This window comes from Chiloscyllium plagiosum, chromosome 15 (genome assembly GCF_004010195.1).
Source record: "Chiloscyllium plagiosum isolate BGI_BamShark_2017 chromosome 15, ASM401019v2, whole genome shotgun sequence".
NCBI classification, from domain to species: domain Eukaryota; kingdom Metazoa; phylum Chordata; class Chondrichthyes; order Orectolobiformes; family Hemiscylliidae; genus Chiloscyllium; species Chiloscyllium plagiosum.
This window is the reverse complement of record NC_057724.1, coordinates 14,819,979-14,843,343: the sequence shown is the minus strand read 5'-3', so window position 1 is coordinate 14,843,343 and position 23,365 is coordinate 14,819,979. Positions and strand designations below refer to the sequence as shown.

The 23,365-nt window shown below is 37.3% G+C and overlaps 1 protein-coding gene across 5 annotated transcripts in view; it reads right to left on the bottom strand.

Annotated features, from left to right (window-relative positions):
• Window positions 1-23,365, bottom strand: part of LOC122557122 (fibronectin type-III domain-containing protein 3A-like) — a 150,808-nt gene that overhangs the window by 75,327 nt on the left and 52,116 nt on the right. For 3 of the 5 annotated variants that reach the window (XM_043704456.1, XM_043704459.1, XM_043704457.1), the window contains exon 2: window positions 14,783-14,914. The exons of the other annotated variants lie outside the window; for them this stretch is intronic. In XM_043704456.1, coding sequence (XP_043560391.1) covers window positions 14,783-14,887 — 105 coding nt within the window. In that variant the 5' untranslated portion in view covers window positions 14,888-14,914. The remainder of the gene's footprint in view (window positions 1-14,782; window positions 14,915-23,365) is intronic. 5 annotated transcript variants of the gene reach the window in all.

The window sequence follows — 23,365 nt, the reverse complement described above, 5'->3', positions numbered from 1 at the left end:
TCTTCCTGGTTAGCCTCTGCTTCCAGTCTATTTTAGTCAGTTCCTCTCTCATGCCCTCATAATTACCTTTATTTAACTGTAACACCATTACATCCGATTTTTCCTTCTCCCTTTCAAACTCCAGACTGAACTCTATCATATTATGGTCGCTACTTCCTAAGGGTTCCCTTATTTTAAGATCTTTTATAGAGTCTGGTTCATTGCAAAGCATTAGGTCCAGAATAGCCTGCTCTCTTGTGGGCTCCATGACAAGCTGTTCCAAAAAGCCATCCTGTGAGCATTCCATGAATTCCCTTTCTTTAGATCCGCTAGCAACATTATTTACCCAGTCCACCTGCATATTGAAGTCTCCCATGATCAATGTAACCTTGCCTTTCTGACATGCCTTCTCTATTTCCCGGTACATGTTGCGTCCCTGGTCCTGACCACTATTAGGAGGTCTTTACACAACTCCAATTATGTTTTTTTTGCCTTTGTGGTTTCTCAATTCCACCCACACAGACTCCACATCATCCGAGGCTATGTCATTCAATACCATAGATTTAATTTTGTTCTTAACTAACAAGGTAACCCCACCCCCTCTGCCCACCTCTCTGTCTTTTCGATAAGTTGAAAAACCATGGAGGTTTAACTGCCAGTCCTGATCCCCCCTGTAACCAAGTCTCTGTGATGCCTACTACATCATAATCATTCACTATTATCTGTGCCATTAGTTCATCGGCTTTGTTATGAATGCTACGAGCGTTCAGGTAAAGTGCCTTAATGCTAACTTCGTTATCATTAGAGATGTTGGAAGTCATATGTCCTAAGTTATCCTTGCTTTTTACTGTATTCTCAGTCTGCCTCAATTTTAAATCCGCCTGGAAACATGCTATCCTGCTGCTTATCTTGCCATTTACCTCCATACTCCCTGTCGCTTTCACTTTCCCTTCCCCCCAACTCAGAAGTTTAAAGTCCTACTGACCACCCTATTTATCCTCTTCGCTAGAACATTGGTACCTGATCGGTTCAGGTGGAGACCGTCCCAACGGTACAGATCCCCCCTGTTCCAAAACTGATGCCAATGCCCCATGAAGTGGAATCCCTCTTTCCACGTGTTTACTTGCCTAATTTTCTTGTCCCTATGCCAATTGGCACGTGGCTCAGGCAGTAATCCGGAGATTATGACCCTTGAGGACTTGTGCTTCAATTTCCTGCCTAGTTCTAATTATTCATAATAAATAATTTTTGTTTAGTACAGTAACTTGGTTCGTGTGTTCTGTCAATTGGATCTGAAAATCTAGTATCTTAGGGAATCTTTGCTATTTTTTAAAATCTTTAACTTTTGTACCAACTCTGGAAATAGCAGGATTGATTTCAAGCACACTGCTCCACAAGGCATGACAAATAAATTAACTTAAATGCATGCAAATGTGGTCTGTAGATGGCTCAGAGGGGTGATTTCCATTAAGTGTGTCACATTTTCCTCCTATTGGGTTATGGACTGTAATGTGGTGGGAAGATTGATCTGCCTCTTCTTTGAGATGTTCACACAAAAATTAAGTGACTGCGATTCAGAAATACTGCAGGCAGAATCCAACTTAGTTACTTGTTCTGTTCTCACCAAGAATTTCTAAAATATCAAAACAACTTTTTAGTAATAAAATAGCTTGACATCCACACAACGATCAAGTACATGATAATTAAATAAGTTCAGCCGACGTTCTAGGATGACAAATATTCTAAAGCCAAAACTGGAGGAAAAGTGCATAATGCATTAAATGAGAAAAACTGACACACAGAGAAAACCCAAACAGAGAGGAAAAAAAAGACTCAGAAATAGGTGATTGTGTGCATCTATGGATGATGATGAGAAATAGATTTTACATTGCTTACATCCCACGGTATTAAACAATCTCAAAAGACCAATATCACCTCAAGCCAGTTTCAAAATTAACAGCTGCCCATTTTATTCACCAACCATTAATGCATATATATAAAAGTGATGTCAAATACAGAAATGAGATAAGTTCATTGCAAATAGATAATATAGGCTACTTTAAAAAGGCCACGTTCCTTCCTTCACGTTGACTTTTTTTCAAAAACTAGTTCTTGTAGTACCAATTTAAAACTTAAGTTCTGACAAAGTAAAAATAAAATTACGCTTACCCCTAAAAACAAGTACAATGATCACTGAAGCAATACAAGCTATATGAAACATTCTGTATATACTTCCAGAAGTTACTCCTTGTTCTGACGCAATGTTCTTTTTAAACCACTTTACTGAATGTCATTCAATTCTTGGTTTGCAGTGACATTTTACAAGTGACCTGCTGTATTCAATACTGCCCCAAACAGGATAAACATCCTACTAATGTTCTCTCAAAGCACTATGGATTCCAATTCAGTATACATTAGAGAAACTATTATTTAAATTATGCAATATGGTATCACTGACAAATCATTTAAATTGAAAAACAGACAAAATGTTATGATTTTTTTCAAGGTATGTATACAGTACAGCTTTATTGCTCGAAGAAATTTATGCAAAACTTAAAATCTACCACTCCAAGTTTTTTTGGCATCAACAAACTGATTTAGCTAAGATTGAGGTGTTAACACAGATCCTGGAGTAGAGTGGTGCTGGAAAAGCACAGTAGTTCAGGCAGCATCCGAGGAGCAGGAAAATCGACATTTCAGGTATTCCTGATGAAGGGCTTTTGCCCGAAACGCCGATTTTCCTGCTCTACGAATGCTGCCTGAACTGCTGTGCTTTTCCGGCACCACTCTACTCCAGAATCTGGTTTTCAGCATCTGCAGTCATTGTTTTTACCTTGTTAACACGATCTATAATTTTATGATTTCAAGAACTGCAGCAAATGTCTGCTGAAAGATTTATAAGCCAGTGTAGCAGATGGCCAAATCATACACCTATTTAAGACCTGAAATCTTTCATGCTGTGAAGAGAATGAAAAATACCATGTACATTAAGCAGCCAAAACTGGTTTCACCATTCTTCCACAGCAGGTGTTGATTGAAGGATATAAAAAAAATGTTCTTTTTCTGAAGATTAAAAGTAAACATATTGATAGATGCTTAAAGAGACAGAAAACAATTCTACTATTGTTAACTCCTTCCCCACAGATCATCTTCTAGCAAAATTAATCCAGTTGAAACTCGTTTTCAGCAACTGTCACCATGACAACTAGCTCAATAGAAAAACACTGCAAAAAATCACACAAATCAATCTCAACATTAAAGAATTGAGACATACCCAGCCAGTAGCTACACATATGTACTAGACTTTATTATTCTGCACCACATTGAATACATTGGTGATGCAAGTGAATTCAATTGCAAAATGCAGTTGATACCTCTCCTTTTCTCCATGACAACAAATCACAGAACAAAATCTCAGCCAAGCATAAGTAAGCATGCCTCAGCAGCGTGGGTTTGTTCCCTTCTTTAAACCTACAGTGAAGTCCCTCTACAACTCAGCAGAATACTAACATTCATTCGTTTTTTATATTGATTAATAACCCAGTCCAGTCTCTAGTGTTGAATTGATCACAATCATTGGAAGGGTTAAAGCAAGAATGAGAGTGGGTCTACTCACCAAGCCTTTACTCTGGTGTTTTTGATTAAAATGACTTATTCTGATTAAGTAACAGATTAGAATAAACAATTCAATTCACCAGCACAAATAGAGACCATTGCAGTCATTTTATCAGAACGTCCACTGCAAAAGCAACTTACTGATAGGGAACAGATTTAAATATAAATATAATTTAAGCATAGTTAGATTCACAAATAGAAAAGAGAACTTTTTTTGTTCCCTGGAAAACTAACAAAAACAACAATGTGACTAATTGCAGCATAGGCTGGCATTGATTTGCGCAGCTCATAGAAAGTTTAACAGGGTCATCGAATAGAATGGTCTTCTGAATCAAAGTCCAGAGAAGCAGCAGACAAAATAATCAAATACAATTCAGACAAATGTTACAATTATCGAATATCAATTTTACCATGTACTAATGAACTCAGAGGGGAGTCTGTTGCGTGGTACATAAATTGCAAGGTTGCAAGAGTTCATTCAGCTTCATCCTCACTAGCTGTAACTCATGACCACACTGCTGCACAATTCCATGTGCTGTGTCTAAAGGATGTCAAGGCAAACCAGTGCCTCAACAATGGAAGGCAGTAATAGTTATTAAAATAAGAACCTGATTCAAGTTGGTATTTTAGTCTGCTTTCACACAGTAATTGTGTATAATATGACATTAAAAACTTAAACTTTCTTCAATAACCCCACAGTAGAAGGGGGAGGAGTGGGTCCAAAATATCTCTGAAGGAGATTGTTACAGAATTGAGACAACACATCCCAAGCTAGTCTGATTCTACAGCCCCTCCCCTTTGTAATGTACAGAGCCATTGACTCAAACATCTTGAGCAATTTAGTTTTTTGAGCACTGTTAGATTTCAAATATCAGTTCACCAGAAGTTTCTTTATGGTAACTCAAGGAGAGGATACAAATCACGAATCTTGAGCTGCCACTAATCTGCAGAATCCTGAACAGAAGACAAACAAGCAACTGTGCCATGTCAAGTTTGCCAGGTGCTAGAATATCAGAGTGAGTCACACAGTATTCACTGTCTTCCACTCTTCAACATGGAACAAAATATAAAACATAATTTCCTTCAAATTTGGAACTTGAATTTTAGTCAAACTTGTGGATTAGCATCCAGTGAAATGGTCCTCAATATAGCCTTTACCATAAAGAGTCATAGAGATGTATAGCATGGAAACAGAACCTTCGGTCCAACCTGTCCACGCCGACCTGATATCCCAACCCAATCTAGTCCCACCTGCCAGCACCCGGCCCATATCCCTCCAAACCCTTCCTATTCATATACCCATCCAAATGCCTTTTAAATGTTGCAATTGTACCAGCCTCCACCACTTCCTCTGGCAGCACATTCCACACAAGTACCACCCTCTGCGTGAAAAAGTTGCTCCTTCGGTCTCTTTGATATCTTTCCCCTCTCACCCTAAACCTATGCCCTCTAGTTCTGAACTCCCCAATCCCAGGGAAAAGACTTTGTCTATTTATCCTATCCATGCCCCTCAGGGTCCAACTTCTGCAAAAATTAGTTAATCTCAGCATGGCTCACAGTGGATGCACAACAGCCATAATTACTTAGAATCATGGGGAGTAAAGATATTTGTCAGGTTTCTTTTTGAGCAAAGTTTAGTCCTGATGGCTTCGCATCACTGTTCTGACTTGTATAAGAAAAGTACCCAAATGGGCAAAAGGATTACAGCAATATTGCTACCTTCTTTAGGAAAGCATAACACACTGGAAATTAACACAAAAGAGTACAACTTATTACATTTTACACTGGGAACTATTCATGTAGATGGCAGAAGAGCAGAATGCTTCTGCCAGAGCTCCTTTGCTCCACCTGTACTTTTTCTTTCTTTTGCCCTTTTTATTTCTTCTTCTCTCCTCTTAGCACCTGAGGCAGGTCCCAGAGCAGCAACAGGTGCGGACAGCAGGTCCCGGAGCAGCATGTGGGAAGCAGCTGCATAACAGAGACCAGTGCAGGGGAGGCAGCCCTGGAACTTACCTTGGAGCAGCTGAGCACTGGTAGGAACAGACTGGAGACTAGGAGCAGAAAGGGGCAGCTGTTGCACTGGAGTCTGGCACGGGCAGTCAGACCATGTGTGGAGTTCCTGCACTGCTACAACGTAATGTTTATTTGAAGTTTCTTAACTTACTGTCGTGGGATTGTGTTCAAGTAAAAACTGAAATCAGTGAGTGGCGACAATAGCCTCTTTATTCAGCAATCACAGCACAAGTTTGAGTTGGCAACAGAATCCCGAAAGACAGTTCTTATATATCATTACTATAGTGTTACATTTTTCATCCATAGAACACAAAGGTTTGAAAGGCTTCTGTCGTGGGAGACAGGAGATGGGTTAAAAATGTGACAACTGATGGCTGGTACTTCTGATGGAGTGTCTGCTTGATTTTTAGAGTTATTAGTTCTTTTGTCTTTTAAATTTGTAAATGTTAGTAAAAATACTAGGCTTTTTTCTCTAAATAAGTTAGAAATCATTTAAAAAAATTCTAAACTGATTACCACAGCTGTGATGAGATTTACTTACTATTTGCCATAATGAGATTTATTCATCCATGCAATTTCATGCAAGTCCTGTTTTTGTCAGTTAGTTTCTTAAAGGGATAACAGCCCATTTAAAAGGTATTTAACACGTACTTCTGATTAATATTATAATGTTTCGTAGAGACTTGATGGGGATGGTATTATTCTGTATGCTGAATGCAATAATGGTTTAAATTTGGATACTACAGAACCATGGTTTTATGAGTGAATGGATGAAACCGTGTATTGTAAGTGACGGGTTAGTCAAGGGTTATGAATGAATGAACAAGAACCTGATATTAATGAATATAGTGAGCTGGTGAGTAAGTTAATAAACATAGCCTAGAACACAATATCTCACACTGTGTCAACCCTTTAATGATGTCCTATTTTAAATTTATTTTTCAACTCGGGTAAAGTAATGCAACTACTTTTATTCCTTGGTTGTATTCATGATTTGTGCCTAGGCACTGGCAATTAAAGATGGCATCATGAGGCAGACCTTGTAAAAGCTTTTCCATGTACTCCTACAGTGGAGAACATGTGACAATAAAGCATATTCTATTCTATTCACTTGCTCAAACCCATGACAATTCTAATCTGTTCCAATTTTTTGATCAAAGGTCACAGACCTTTCTTGATCTACAGACTGCCAAATCTAAATATTTCATTTAAAAAGTGATCTACAATTAACTGGAAATTAAACTACTAAAATTAAAAGAACATTCAGCATACCACAATCAAGAGCAATGAAGCTTTTTAAGCAAAATTACAAAATGTAAGAATATAATCTAACTGTTGATGGCAGTATTAAAAGGTCTTTAAAGAGATAACATCTACTTCCCAGAGGTGAACCTACGTTTATACATATTGTATAGGACAAATGCTGCAATAATTAAGGGCTTATTAATTTTGTTAAATATGATTTCTAAAAATCAATTGCCATAGCTCTAGTAACCCCTCCCCAACAGTAATTTTCTGTTAAAAGATGCTGATTAATCGAACATTTAACCAGTTCACTAAATTTTACTTTGACTGTTTTAATTACATTAAGAAACAAGGATAAATTAGGAAGCAGTTTTTTAAAGCCTTTTTACAGACAGAATTGAATTGAGGCCTGACACTCAGCAGTGTCACATTACAAGAGAAGCAACATTCAAGCCAAATTTAAGCAAGATGAGTCTTTAATGTATTAAAAGTAATGGTGACTTCATAGATTAGACATTTACAGTGCAGAAGGCCATTCAGCCCAGTATGTTGGTGCTAGTCAAAGATCATTAATCCCATTTCCAGTGCTTGACCTATAATCCTGAAGACTGTGGCAATGCAAGTGAATATTTAAACCCTGCCCAAGTGTTAAGGATTTCTGGAACACCTACCCTTTCAGGCAGTATACTGCAGACTCCCACCACTCTGGGTGAAAAGATTTCTCATCTCCCTTCTTAGCCTTCTATCTCTTACCTTAGAATCTATGACCCTTGGTGATTGACCCCCCCTCTATAAATGGAAAAAAGTATCTTTCTATCCATTCTACGTCTCCCAATCATACCCATTTCTATCAGGTCCTTCTGTATTTAAAACTAGCATTTACACCTGATCACTGATCAACATTTTCAGGAGTAGATTTGATTTTGCATTGTTCAGACTACAATAATACTGATGAGATTTTTTAAAGACAAAACCTATAAACTACATTTATAAACTTTTCAGCTGTTTCAAACCATCAGTCATGTCTATAATTTTGCAGGCAGCAGATGAAATGTTAAAAATTTATTTATCAAACAAATAATAAAGATCAATATCAATTTAGCGTATCACTACCAGATGGCACTGAGCAGCTCATTGCCTCTCACGCTCTTCAATTGGAAATAAGATCTTTAAACAAACATTCAATTAAAACACTAATCACTGGACATGAACAATGACAGCTTCCCTAATTAAATAAAATGGAATCCTTCACTGCCAGAATATCCACTACTTTTCCCAAAACTACTAAATTCAAAATACTAAAATTTAAATTTCAAAACATAATGTCATAAACCAGTTGATAAGTTATTTATATCTAACCATAAAACTGATCGTGAATCCAAGAAATAAGCTCAGCTTTATTGATGTGGTTAAATGAATGGCTGTATTATTCTCAAAACCAGCTTCAAATTCACAAATTGCCAGGCAATCTCAATCCCTTACAGTACAACCCCTGATTAGTTCAATTCAACCTTTTTTTAGCCTCTCCCGCAAATATGCATTGCCATTTCAGCTGCTTCTCAACTGATAGGGGGGTGGGGCATGGTATGGTTCAATGCGCTTGTTTCAAACTCATATTTTAGTATTGAACAACTTTTGAAAAACAAATTTCTATTTCTGTAAAACTGATTTTAAATTGATTGAACATTGTCAGAGACTACAGTTAACACGAAATTTACAGAAAGTTTCAACCATGCAATGGCTCAAACTTCATTTCATAAACCTTAGACCAAACATCAATATTAACTTTGACACTTCCAAATTTCTTTCATAGCCATTTACCCATCTACCTTCAAAGAGTCTTACTCCTCTGAGATCACCTCCCTTAGCCTCTTGATCCTCCATCTTTTTCTAATTTTCAATAGGCAGGTTGGCATGCTTTTGAAAACACCAACAAAAAAAATCAAAGTTTTTTGATGATTTGCCCTTTGCAACAGAAAATGATAATTTTTAGATCAAACTCACAATGATAAATTAATCTTTCTTAAATGTTATCCCTTCACCTGGTCAGATTTAGTAAGGTAATATCTCAGGCGTACATTGTTCAGGAATTTTTCTGTTCTATTAAGTAATTTGGTTGGAAAAGTGAATTTATTTCATTATAAATATACAGGCAAGTTTGGGAATGCCAACCTACGCTTCACCTACAATTCCAAGCTTTAACTATACTATGAAATACATCACCTGCAAGCATAACACTTCAGTCGCCTAGACCAGAGTACACATTACAACTCGTCAAACCATATCGCCCATTCACTTAAACTGTCTACATCAATTACACCTACTCACACTTATACCTTTGTTAGTTTTGCATTATTTTCAATGTTGCTAAGTCATTTATATAGACTACAAATAGTGGAGGTTCTGGCACAATCCTTGTGGCATTCCATTAGTTATAATCTACAAACTTGAAAATACTCCATGTATCTCCACACTCTAATTTCAGTTAGTTAACAAATTTTGCATACACGAACTTCGAGCAACTCCAGGAACTTTTATTTTACATATTAAGTGTTTGTATGGTACTTCATCACAAAAGACTCTTGGAAATCCAAGCATATGAAAACTATTGGCTCCCTTATGCTGATACTACCAGTGACATCCTCAAAATGACATTTGTCAAACGTGATTGGTCTTCCATAAAAGTCAAAACGTGTGGCGCTGGAAAAGCACAGCAGGTCAGGCAGCATCTGAGGGGCTGGAGAGTCGACATTTTGGGCAGGTCTTCCAAAACACCATGTCGACCCTGTCTCCTCATGCTGAGATTTTCTATATGCATAGTTTCAGATTACTTAATAATAGATTTCAGCAATTTTTATTTGTTCATGGAATGAGTGCACTACTGTACAGAACAGTATTTACTGCCTCTCCCTAATTGCTCAGAGGGCATGGAAGAGTCAAGAGCATTACTGTGGTTATGGAGTCACATGTAGGTCATACATCAGGTAAGCATGGTAGATTTTCTTCCCTAAAGGTCAAAAATGAATCAACGGGGTTGTTAATGACAATCAACATTGGCACAGGGTCATTAGACTTTTTTTTAAATTCCAGATTGTTTTTATTGAATTCAAATCTTATCTGCAATGGTGGGATTCATGCTCCTACCCTAGGAAAATTAGCCTGGTGTTATGGATTACCAAACAAATAATACTACCAACATGAAACTGCTTCCCCTAAACTGTCACAGTATACAAGGAACTAAAGATTTCTAAAGACTTTTAGAAATCACAACTAGTGCATCTGCTATCTATATGACTACCTTCTTTAAAACTCTGATACATTCAACAAGATCATAGGTATTGGCTGGCTTTTAGTCCATTAGATTTCTCTCAATAATGTTCTTCTGTTAAGTTTTTCACTCTTATTAGCTTCTTGGTTCCTTTACGTGATATGAGTTTTCCATTGTGAACACAAACCAAATACTTTTGCAATGTTACTACAATTTTCCGATGCAAATTTCTCCGATGCCTACCTGTAGGGGGCTAACGTTTTTGATTCTGTTATGATCTCATCATATGCCTATAAAATTTATGAAGGAAGATGGAAATACACAAACACATCTGGAGGACATTCATATCTGGAGTGCTGATGTGTGATAAAGGCTTGCGACATCAAATCATTTGTGGACAATGCAGAACTTGGACAGCATAGTCACATGACAAAAACACAGCTTGTTATTAAAAACTGAACATTTTTGAACAACCTGAAGCTGTTTTATTTTAAAAAGTCACAGTACTCAAGGGGTTAAAAACATTGCTTGAAAAATAAAACTTTCTGAAGTTAAAAGGTGAATAGAAGGAACATCATCCCACATCTCTCTTCTGTTGATAATGTCTCTTTAAATGTTTGTAAGGAATATTAAACCAGTTGATACATTCTTGGTTAGTTTATTCAAGAAACTTAAATGTGATTCACAATCCCACCCCTAATACTAAACTAGAATATTTCCTACTTATGATTCTGATGAATTTCATATAGATTTTCTTTTGCCTGTAAGGTGGTCCATTTCTGACCGTATTCCAAAAGTCAAATACTGGCATTATCCATAAAGCAATAAAAGATAATGATCTCCAAGATGCATAACTAGCCATGAGTTACACAAAGTATTTTCATTATAAATTCTTGATCTCTACAACTGATAACAAATTAGCATTGACCACCCCACCTGTACTCATCAGGTTACAACAATGGACCATAAGAATTTTAAATTAGGGTGCACTAAGAATTATAATATTTCACAGCTTATTAATATGCTTTGAAGTAATAAATCATTGCAAAGACCCTACAGTTTACTTTAAAGCAATAATAACAATAAACGAAAAACAATAAACACCATGGGGGGGCACAGTGGTTAGCACTGCTGCCTCACAGCTCCAGGGACCCAGATTCAATTCCACCCTCCGGCGATTGTCTGTGTGGAGTTTGCACATTCTCCCCGTGTCTGTATGGGTTTCCACAGGGTGCACCGGTTCCAAAGATGTGCAGGTCAGGTAAATTGGCCATACTAAATTGCCCATAGTGTTGAGGGATGCCTAGGTTAGGTGCATTAGTCAGGGTAAATATAGGGGAATGGGTCTGGGTGGGTTAATCTTCAAAGGGCTGGTGTGGACTTGTTAGGTTAATGGCCTGTTTCTATAGCGTAGGGATTCTATTTAAAAAAAGTTCTATAAAAAACTCAAAACCTGCAATATAAAATTAAGATGACAGCTTAGGGTCCTCTATTTGTCCCTAACTGTTAAACATCAAACGGGCACTGAAGATTCTGGACTACTTCACTCATTGATAGAGGAAGATCAAAAGATCCAAACGATCAACAAAAACATGGTTCAAAGATCAGTGTAGTCTCCCAGAGTCTGACCTGGTTGAACGAAGCTCAATAATAAGTCATTAGCTTGCTGAAGTATAAACAGGACAGCGAAAAACAGATAAATAGTTGATCTAGACTTTGTCCTTTATGAACTCTGTTGACAGGCATCTAGGAATAGTTGAAGGTAAAAGCTTACTTATTTACCTTTGTTGTAGCATTGGCAAAGACAAAGAAAGTATCCTTTTTTTAAAGCCTTCGTATCAACCAGGAATCGTACTTTGAAAAGCCAAACATTGATTAGCTTCAAGATTACATATAAAGCCAGGAAGATATTTGTATATAATTGGAAAAAAACACCAACATGCTTAAACCAGTTATAAAGATTTTTTTTTACCACAAATGTCGATCTTGCATTATTGCCCAAAGTAATGCTATGAAAGTAACAGCAGTTGCTGAGGCTACCTTGGGAAGCATACAGATAAAGGTGACCACGAAGTGGTAGAGGCTGGTACAATTACAACATTTAAAAAAGGTATCAGGATGGGTATATGAATAGGAAGGGTTTAGAGGGATATAGGGCAAATGCTGGCAAAGGGGACTAGATCAGATTGGGATGTCTGTTTGGCATGGACTAGTTGGACCCAAGGAGTGGTTGAGTAAATTTGATCTGTACTCACTGGAGTTTAGAAGAATGAGAGGCAATCTTATTGAAACATAAAATATTATTCAAGGGTTTGACAGGGTAGATGTGGAGAAGTCATTACCCCTTGTGGGTTTGTTTAGGATCAGAAAGCATACTGTATGACTATGATTAACTGACAATTCACTGCATGCATGGCATTTTTTGAGAAAACCCTGATCACCCATGTCCTTCATATTTAAAGAAATAGCACATGATGCTAACATACAACTTTAGTCTGGATGTAGTATTCTATACCTAAAATGACAGAATCTAGGAGACCATTTTTCTTGTCATGTTCCAATGAAATAAAAGTTCCAATGCAGATCCATAAACAAGAGAGTTGCCATTCAAGGCAGATAAAAGAAATTCTTCTTCAAGGATCAAATTTTCAACTTTGCAACAGAAAGGTTTCTTGTGCACGTGAGAGGTCCAAAAGAAAGTTCAAGTGCAATCACGATAAATAAATCTAATAGGCAGCCTTAGCCTATACTATCCAAAAGGGAAAAAGTCAGCCTAGTAAACTGCACAAGCACAACCAAACTAAAATCCCTCAAACACCTGAGTCACACTAAAGTTGCAGTACCACATCCTTATAGGTACAACAGTACCCAAACTAGTGAAATCCTCTGAATCATAAAACCAAGTTACTTCAATCCCTCAATTGAATTGTAGCTTTACATTCTCGAGTATCTGATGTTCTCCATACATATTAGCACAAAAATACTGTAATAATTTTCGTTGGCTTTAATGGATTAGAATTTACTGCATATCTATAATCTGTGAATAGGTCAGAAACTAGTAAACAATTCAAAATGTTTATTAAAGCAAATTTATAGCTACATTTCTTTACTAATTTTGGCCAAACAGAACAGCCAGGGAATTCCTAGAGGCATGGCACTCATCCACAGATTCAATCAATAAGCACATCGACCTGGATCCAACATACTGGCCAATGCAACGGACAGCTGGAACTGACAACAGGAAGCGGCAGATTCAAACCACTACAAATGCCGGAGGAAAGATCACAGAAGCGCTTCACTGGAGGCTCCCAAGCACTGAGGATGTCACCTAGACAGGGGTCGAAACGTCTGCAACACAAATTCCCAGCTCGGCGAACAGAACCACAACAACGAGCACCCGAGCTACAAATCTTTTCACAAACTTTGAACACACTCTTAAAAATATTCATTTATAGGATGAGGGTGCTGGTGGCTAGGCCAGCATTTCTTGCCCATCCCTAATTGCTCAGAGCACAGTTAAGCATCAACCACATTGCTGTGGGTCTGGAGTCACATTTTGGCCAGACCAGGCAGAATGCAGTTTCCTTTCCTAAAAGACATTAGTGAAGCATATAGGTTTTTCCAACAATCAACAACAGATTTGTGGTCATTGTTAAACTCTTAATTCCAGATTTGTTTCTTTTTACAATGGAATTCAAATTCCACCATCTGCCATGGCAGAACCTGGGTCCTTAGAACATTACTGTAGGTAGTGGGGAAGCAGTGGCCTCATAATATTATCACAGGTAGTGTAAACAGCTTATTTCCTTTATCTAAGGAAAGATATATTATCATTGGAGACAGTCCAGAGAAGGAATACTCGGTTGATTCTGGGTGAGAAGAGATTTTCTTACAAGGAGTGGTTGAGTAAATTTGATCTGTACTCACTGGAGTTTAGAAGAATGAGAGGCAATCTTATTGAAACATAAAATATTATTCAAGGGTTTGACAGGGTAGATGTGGAGAAGTCATTACCCCTTGTGGGTTTGTTTAGGATCAGAAAGCATAAGCTCTAACCAAGGTGAGAGCACATTTAAGACAAAGGCAAGGAGACAGAGCTGCTGAGGCTGTGCGTTAAGAATACTAAAGCTGAGATACATAGACTTTCAATTGTTAAGGGAATCAAGGGATATGGGAAACAGCAAAATGGAACTGAGGGTTATCAGATCAGCTATGATATCACTGAATAGTGAAGCACAGTTGATGTTCTAAACGGTCTACTTATGTTCCTTCATCGTATGGTGTTCATCATGACCTTGGATTTGTAGTGAAAAGTGCAACTGAGATCTTTAAAGTATATCTTTTGAGTCTGAAATAAAATAATGTTACCCAACTACAAAAAACAGAACCTCATATCTGTCACAAGGACTATTCTCATGAACACCTTGAAGGCAAACAAAATATTTAGGTGGATGCAAAACTGTTTACATAAAGCAATTATGCAAATGAGTTTGAAAATCCTATATCCAATTAGGAACAGGTATCCTTGACATATATACTAAACAATTAGGTTCAAGTTTGCTTATTATGAATTAAGCTTTGTTAGTTCCTGCATTACATTTGGATAAAGTGAAGCTTTCAATTTCTAAGAGAAGATCCCAGTGCTTTTAGTTCAGCACTCACCTGTTGTCCGCTGTCCCCATTGACTATATGAGGTAGAAGTGGAACATCATTCATTAGAGTAGATTCCATGGGAGGCTGCTCTGCCATTATCACTGGAATGTTCATTCATTGATAGCAATGCTTTTACTCTCCCTGTCAACAAATCACAATAAATTTAAATTTATATAAATAGTGACTAAAATATTGAACTTACTGACTTTTCAAAATTAAAAATTGTCTGCCGAAGTTTTATTGCTATGGTATCTAATATTAAGGTATCAATCTCCATTCAAAGGAGACTGATAATCTATCAATATCAGCTTGTTTTGCACTGATATTTTGCACAATATCTGAATGGAGATGACAATTTACCTCATTTTAACTCATTTGCCCTAAAAGATCTGGCATTGTTATTTTCATAAATGCAAATATCCATCAAGTAATTTCAGTGTTTTACCTAATTCTTCACCCAAAGAATTCTATTGGTATTAGTTATTCAGTGTCAAGTATTTATTGACATTAATTAGAAGTTATATTCACATTTGTTTTAATTTGGAGCAATGCTTTGAATTTTTCTGTCAGACCATCTACTAAATATTATAATGCTAAGATTAGCTCAAAGCTAGCTTTCTCTGTTTAAAATAGATAGGTCTAAACTTCTTTTTCCATAGATCAATTCTCAGCTCTTTGGGCCCAGTTCAATAACTTTGCTTTGAACCGCCTTCAGGTTTGAATGTCAGTGTATCATAACCTCAGAGATCATAGCTTGGCATATTATCATTATATGTTCAGTCTGGCCGGAGTACTCAGCATTCCTTGTACTTTTCTTCTGTTTAGGTTATTAAAAAAAATTTGTAAATCAGCTCAACAAAGGTTAATCTGAAAATTCTTAAACGCAGCTAATTATGACAACAGGAGTTGGAACGCAGGTTACTCATTCTCAATTCAATTTCCTAAACTCAGGAAAATAAAGTCAGTAAAGAGGAAACCTATTTCTGCACACTCAATTTCCTTTTCAACCCTCCTTTGACATCAGCAACTAAAGAGATTTCATATTGTTTTATGCCATAATCAAAAGGCAAATATTTAAACTACCCTCCAGTTTTGCATAAATCAATGAACGAGAGATTAAGACTGAATTTTTAATATTAAGAAATAAACAAACATTAGTGCTCATTTATTTCCACTGTTACCTTATACATTTATGATTCTGGCAAATATTCAGATAATTCGACTTAGTGATCTTCAAAAGTAATAAAAAGACAAGACACCTAAGTATTTCATCTTAGCATCAGCCTAATTAAATCTCTCATCCCAGCAATCTAACTCAAAAGACAAAAAGAGACCTAAACAGTGAACATCGCTGATCAGTGAAAACAAAGTCTCATTCAAACAAATAAAGGCACTGCATGCACACTGGATAGGGCAGTAGGAGTTATGCCACTTAATATTTACCTAAAACCAGTTGAGGAAGAAGTTCAAAAGAAACTTGAAGGACTAGCTGACCAATCATTGACCATGTACAAAAAATTTCAGCTGGCACGAAGAAACAGCAAATGGGGTATTATGTTAAAATCAGTTTATACTAAACATACAGTCATGCCAAATGAACCTGTGTCATAATTTGGTGAACTGCAAAACTGCTCATTACCACATGTAAGGGCCAATTCAAGCATAAGCAGCACAAACAAAACTGATCCCTAGTATTGGAGTTGAGAAATGATGAAGAATTCAGGCTTTGCATCATTAAAAAATACATAGGCTGCAAAAAAATTAAGACAGATTTAAAAATCTGATTGTCTTTATCTCCGTTAAGAACACAAGACCATAGATACAGGAGTAGAATTAGGCCATTCAGCCGACTGAGTCTGATGTGCCTTTTGATCATGACTAGTGCGTTTCTCAACTCCATCCTCCTACCTCCTCCTCCTAACCTTTGATCCTCTTACTAATCAAGAACCTGTCTTAAATATACTCAATGACTTGGTCTCCACAGCCTTCTGCAGCAATGTGTTCCATAGAATAACCACCCTCTGAAGAAATTCCACCTCAATTTGAAACGGATGTCCCCTCACTGAGGTTGCGCCCTCAATGTCCTAGTCTCTCCTACAATTGGAAACATGTTCTCCATGTCCATTTTATCCAAGCCTCTTAGTTTCTTTAAGTTTCAACCAGATTCCCCTTCAGCCTTCTAAACTCCAAGTACAGATCTAGACTCCTTAGCTGCTCCTCATATGATAAGTCCTTCAACCCAGAGATCATTCTTGTGAATCACGCCTGGATCTCCTCTACAGCCAGCACATCTTCCTTAGATACGGGGTCCAAAACTGCTCACAATATTCCAAATGTGATCTGATGAGAGCCTACCACATGCTCAGCATTACACCCCTGCTCTTGTATTCTCGTCCTGTTGAAACAAATGCTAACATTGTCTTCCTGACTACCAAATGAACCGCCATGTTAATCTCAAGAGAATTGTGAGCTAGAACTCCCAAGTCCTTTTGCAGATTTCCAAAGTCTTTCCCCATTTAGAAAATAATCTATGCCTCTATTCTTCCTAACAACGTGCACAATCTCTCACTTTCCCTCGCTGTATTTCATCTGCAACTTCTTTGCCCACTCTCCGAGCCTGTTCAAGTCCTTCTGCAGCCTCCCAGATTCCTCAACATCTGTCCATCCTGTGTCATCTGCTAAGGTAAGTTGGCAAAGATTATGTACAAAGTTTTTCAGCTAACATTAAAAAGCGAAATAAGATGCTAATTTTTAATCTGTCCTGCCCCTCTCCTATTTGTAAAGTGTTAATGTAGTTTCTTCAGGAATTCTGACCTGTTGCCAGCTAGAATCATTCTCTAGATACATTTCTAGTAGGTACAAGCGATCCTGTCCCAAAGGGGTAATTACAAGTCTTTTTGAGGACTCTTCCTGAAGGACTGAACAACAATTGTTAGGTCAAGGGTTAGTGGTTTATTTACACTCTGTAGTCCCATTAGCAAGCAAAGTTATGCTGCTCTGAACTTGGCTCTAATCTTGCATTCTTGTCGTCTGCTGGAAGATAGCCAGTGATTTACTCTTCACAGTCAGGGTGCATTCAGTAATTAGCTATAGCAGATTTGACTGCCTGACATTTCCTTCACTTTGCAAATGGTGATATATTCTCCTGCAGAACACCCAAGTCAAAGGAACAGTAATTGCCATATCTTGAATAGATCAATGGACCATGAGATCACCATCATGACCACTACAGACAGATGCTATTTTGTGGCAAGAATTGCTCCTGAAAGAACTGCAGGTCAGTCTTAACAATGGGAATGTAACAAAAAGTTTAAAGAGGAATGGTATTTTTTAATACAATGCATATTATTAGATGCAACTTTTACAGCCATTTTAAACAAATGGTTCATTGAACCAGAAAAAGTGTTTTAAGTTTGGATCTGATCTTGCATTTCTGTCATTTCCCTGACCAGCTTCACTATACCCAAACTGAAGTGCAAGCTTTAGCCCCTCAATGGGGATTTAATTTGCTCAAATGACATCGGTGGAAATGTATAAGCGGATGAGTGTAAGAATATGGGAAACCGCTGACTGGCATTGGGTTTTTCTTTTTGATAAGCTGCTCCTGATATGCTTGTAGCTTTCTGGAGTTGGTTTTTCTGTGTTAGTGCTTCTGGTATTCTGAAGCTGACGTGCGCCGGTTGTTGCTCACCATGTTCTAGAACAAGAGGGGTTTTCTTCATTCTTATTCCAACCAATTCAGGATTATCAGTTTTGTAATATGGTGCACTTGATATATACAGTTTGCAGTACAGGCAAGAAAAATCTTGTTCTTTGCAGATAAGCTGTATTTAGACAGCAAGATGTATACACATTGCACTTGTTCCAACTCAAAATTAGTGCTAGCCATTCTCTGCTAATGCCTTGACCAGAGTCAACTTGCCTAATTTAAAATTCAAAGAAGACTTGGCAGTCAGCCATCACTTACTGGTGTATTTTCCATGGCAACACATCTACTAATCAGTCCACTTGCCAATCAAGCAGCACTTTCCTCTCATACAGACCATACTTTCCCTTTGTTGTCCTGATGTGCTCAAGTCAAGCTAAATGTGCCTTTTTCCAGAAAAATATACTTTATCTATACTAGTTTCAGAATACAAGGTAAACCATGTTTCTTTAATAAACAAAATTATTCTTTTATTAAAAGAGACATAACAACAAAGATTCAAGGCTTTATAACAGTCTGAAATATGAAAGTAATTATCAACCCTTCGAAATAACCATGTCATAGAATCACTGAATCGCACAAAACCAAGTTATTCAGCCCATCAATTCTGCATCGACCCTCTGAAGAGCACCCCACCCAGACTCAGTGTCCACCTTATTGTGCATGGTCAGTCCACCGAACTTACACATCTTTGGGCTGTGGGAAGAAAATGGAAAACCCAAAGGTGGCCACACAGACATGGGGAGAACATGCAAACTCTACACAGACTGTCATCCGAGGCTGGAATTGAACCCAGCTCCCTGGCGCTGCGAGGCAGCAGTGCTAATCGCTGAGCGACCGCATTGTCATTTGCGCATACCTGTTTAAAAAAAGAAACTTTTTCTGCAATGATTAACTTTAAATAAAACTTCAGTTAAGTTATAATCAATTTTGAAAAAAAAAGGATGAGACTGTAATGTTCCAGATGGCTTTCCATCTTGCATCCTGGTACACTTAGATGGACAATGAGGCCTTCCAGAATTTACTCAGGAGAACAGTTGCATCAGTTGTTTCAGCTCTCATACTTCCAAAAAGGTTTCTTAAAAATTTGGGAAAGAATGTGTTGGGTAGTTTGTGTCTTGGCAGGCTACACCCCAACTAACTTTTCCAAATAACATCCAAAACAACCAAATCCCTAACCAGCCATAAACCTGGACATTCCTGGACAGTTCCAGGGTGTAATAATTCCAGTTGTTTACTTAGTTTCATTGTCCAGTCCAGGAACTGTTGTTGAAAAGAAAGTTCAAAAAGCTGAGTGCGCAAAACTAGGCAAGCAAGCCTCAAAAGTATGATTTTTGATTTGCAACAACTGAATGAAACACATGAACGGCATACTCACTCACCTTCCTGACGAGGAGCAGAAACAGACAGCTAGCAATGTCACCCACTGCTGAATTTCCCAAAGCGCAATATACCTTTGAGAGCAGGTAACGTACCTTTGTGCTACTCTGGCTTCACCGTACGACCTTTTACATTTCTGATGCAATTATAAGATAACTAACTTCATCCAACGGGGCATTTTGTAGTTATTTGAGTGCTTGCAAAAGTTAATGCACTGGCACGAAATGATATTCCAACTTACAGGACTAAAAGGACAAAGGGGACAAATATTACATTTTGTCTCCAACATGAATATTCCAACTGAGCACACATTTAAGATATTAATGGATATTAAGAGTGGGCTTGGGAACAGGTGAAAAATGTGCAAGACAAAAGTCAATTAGAAGTAAACTAATACTACGTTGCTTTAAGACCAACAGTGGCTTCACTATTTGCGACCACTCCAACACTCAAAAGGCAGTGACGTAAATAGTGGTCTCTTTCAATGTATCAAGGTGGAATAACATGTGAGCCCAATCCAGTTTGGGATGGCACCCAGAAATGCAGTAATTTCCTATTGTGAAAAAAAGTGATAATCTTGATACCCAAGGTTAAGGAGAACAAGCCATAAAACGTATGTCAAAAACGCAATCCAGGTTGGATGTTAAGTAAGCACTTATATGAATCAAAGTTGAATACAAGGCCTTTTGGATCAGTTTGCACTAAGGCTTTTATTATAGCTACATTATCCCATGGAAATGTATAGCCTGCAATGAGAAAAAACTAGCTGCCGTGCACCTTCTATAAATGTGCAGTAATTTAACAAAACTTTACAGTAAACATATATGGGCCATGATCCTGGTAAATGGAACTACTGGCTGACCCTGATAGTATAATTTGGAGAAACTATTAACTTTTTCCACTTCCTCACTCTCAAAGCACTAGGCCTATTCACCACTGGTGGCCTGGCATACTGCTCTTCTGGAGAAAATAAAAAGCCATTGAGACAACTTGGATAAACTTTTCACCCATTTCATGCTGGAGCACCTTTTTCACGGCATCAAATAAGGGTTTGATTATTTATCAATCCATCACTAATCTATAATTAGCTTCTTGCCTCTGAGTCACGGCAACCAATGGGTATTACATACCTGTTTTGTTATTGTCCGGAAGTATCTTCGGACAGTTTAACATATATTTGCAATATATAGTAGATATACATGTATAGAAGAGCATAAAATATATTTTCTGTTAGCAGATTGATAACTATGTATAATAAAGCACATTGTTAAAAAGAACATTTTGATTCAGTATTTAATTTCAAACGTGGTATATTTTCCGAAAAAAAATACAGTTTAGATCTTTTGTTCAATACAATGCTTCAGAAGACAAATACAATTAGCTGTCATTCATACCTCACCAACAATGAAAGACAGAGGGGAAATATCCCTCACATAATGTTTTATTTTAAATAAGATATTCAAATTACTTGGTTCTAAGTATTTGCTTTCAAATGAAACTGCTTAGTTTCATGTATTTCTCAGGTCACCTGCAGATTCAGACAATGTCATCATACAAATACATTTTAACATCCGATAGGACACAATCTAATAGTTACATTAGATCTTTCACAATGAGCAATATAGCCTGCAGTCAATAAAATGTGTCCTGCCCAAGTACATTTTAATCTCAAAGTCTGGTTGAGTTCTTTTTTCAGGGAGTTGGGAGAGGGGGGTAAGAGGTCAGTTCATATAGCCCTGCACAACCGCTGTTTCAGATTACTGAAAAGTATTGATTTACTTTAATCCACAAGTTTCACTTCAGTCTTTCTGATGGATTAAATAGCAAGTATTTGCATTAGATGCAAATTTAAAGGGTATTCTACATCTGATATGATGTATGAACAACACCGTGGTGAAAACAGCACCAGGTGGCACTGGCTAATTATGAGCTAGTTTTATCACAGTAAGTATGTTTATTATTAGTGAACACCAGCAAATATAGAAACTGAAAATACAAAGAATCAAGATTCACATTTTTATGAAGTCACATGAACTTATTTTATATCAAATCAAATAAAAAATAAACAGGTCACATTTCACAAAATAATTAAAGTTTTGTTGCAGACCAGAGCATACCACAATTTGAATGGCCAACACAATTCAAGAAACACTGTAGATTTCTTTCATCTTTCAACACAAATTAAGATGCCATTGGAGAAACTTATTCACTTCATTTTACTACAATTCAGAGAAAAAATATAAACTGATTCTGCACTAACAGAACTTGGTTCTCATTAGAGTGGAGGAAGGCAAACTTTTTGTAGTTTTGTTACTAAATTGTGTAGTAATAACTTTACAGCCAAAATTTAATAATTGCCAAAGGGAGAGGAAGGAAATGTTAGATGAAGCAAATCAATAATGAACTGCTCAGCCAAAAAAGCAATTCTAAGATTATCAAACGTACACCGTGTCACCTAATTAATTTAAACCTGCAAGATTCTTTAATAGATTATGTCAACTTAAACCAGAGGCTAATTCTAGAATCCTATTCCTTTGACCACTCAAAAGGAATGACTATCATTCACCCAGACCCAACAGATTTGTCTGATTGAAATACTGCAATGTCAACATGCCACATGTACTGTACCTATTAAGGGGTATTAAATAGAGTTCACATCTACTCACTGCAGGTGGGAGATGAAAGAAAGATGTATGTATGTTATTTGGCATCCGTTTTGCACTATGAAAACAGCATTTTGTATACATGACCCATTATGAGGGAAAACAATCTTGAACTCAATAAGTTATCCAACTGGAGTTAACCAATAAACTCCAACTGAGTTTCTGGAAATATACAAGTATGCATTTAGTTGGCTTCTACTTCTAATTTCTCAATTATCACTTTCAACAGATCTTATAATCAATGGCATTCTTTTTCTCTTAACCAAACAGTTGTTAAAAAAAATCATAACTTTGCAAGAGTGGTATTGAAAACAAGTTATATTTTCAGTTAAGCTGACAGGAATGAAAAGATTCCTGGTCAATTTATTAGGATCATAGATTGAATACAGGAAGCAGCCATTTGTGCTTACTTTCTGCAAATGTAATTTAGCTAAATTGATTCCCCAGCATTTCCCTGAACCTTGCAAATGATTTCCTTTTGAATGCTTATCCAATTCTCTTCTGAAAGCCAAAACTGAATTTGCTTCCACCACTCTCCCAGGAAGTGCATGTCAATTATAATGACTCACTACATTAAAATAAATCATACATCTGCATAAGCCGTAAGAGCAGAAGGCCCGTTGAGTCCTTTCTGTTAATCAATGACAGAGTCATAGAATCCCACAGCATGGAGACAGGCCCTTTGACCTAAACTGGTCCATGCCAACCAAAGCTTCATGGGACACTGGCATCAGTTTTAAAACCAGGGGGATCTGTATCAATGGGACTGTCTCCACCTGAACCGATCCGGAACCAGTGTTCTCATAAAAAGGATAAATAGGGTGGTCACTAGGACTTTAAACG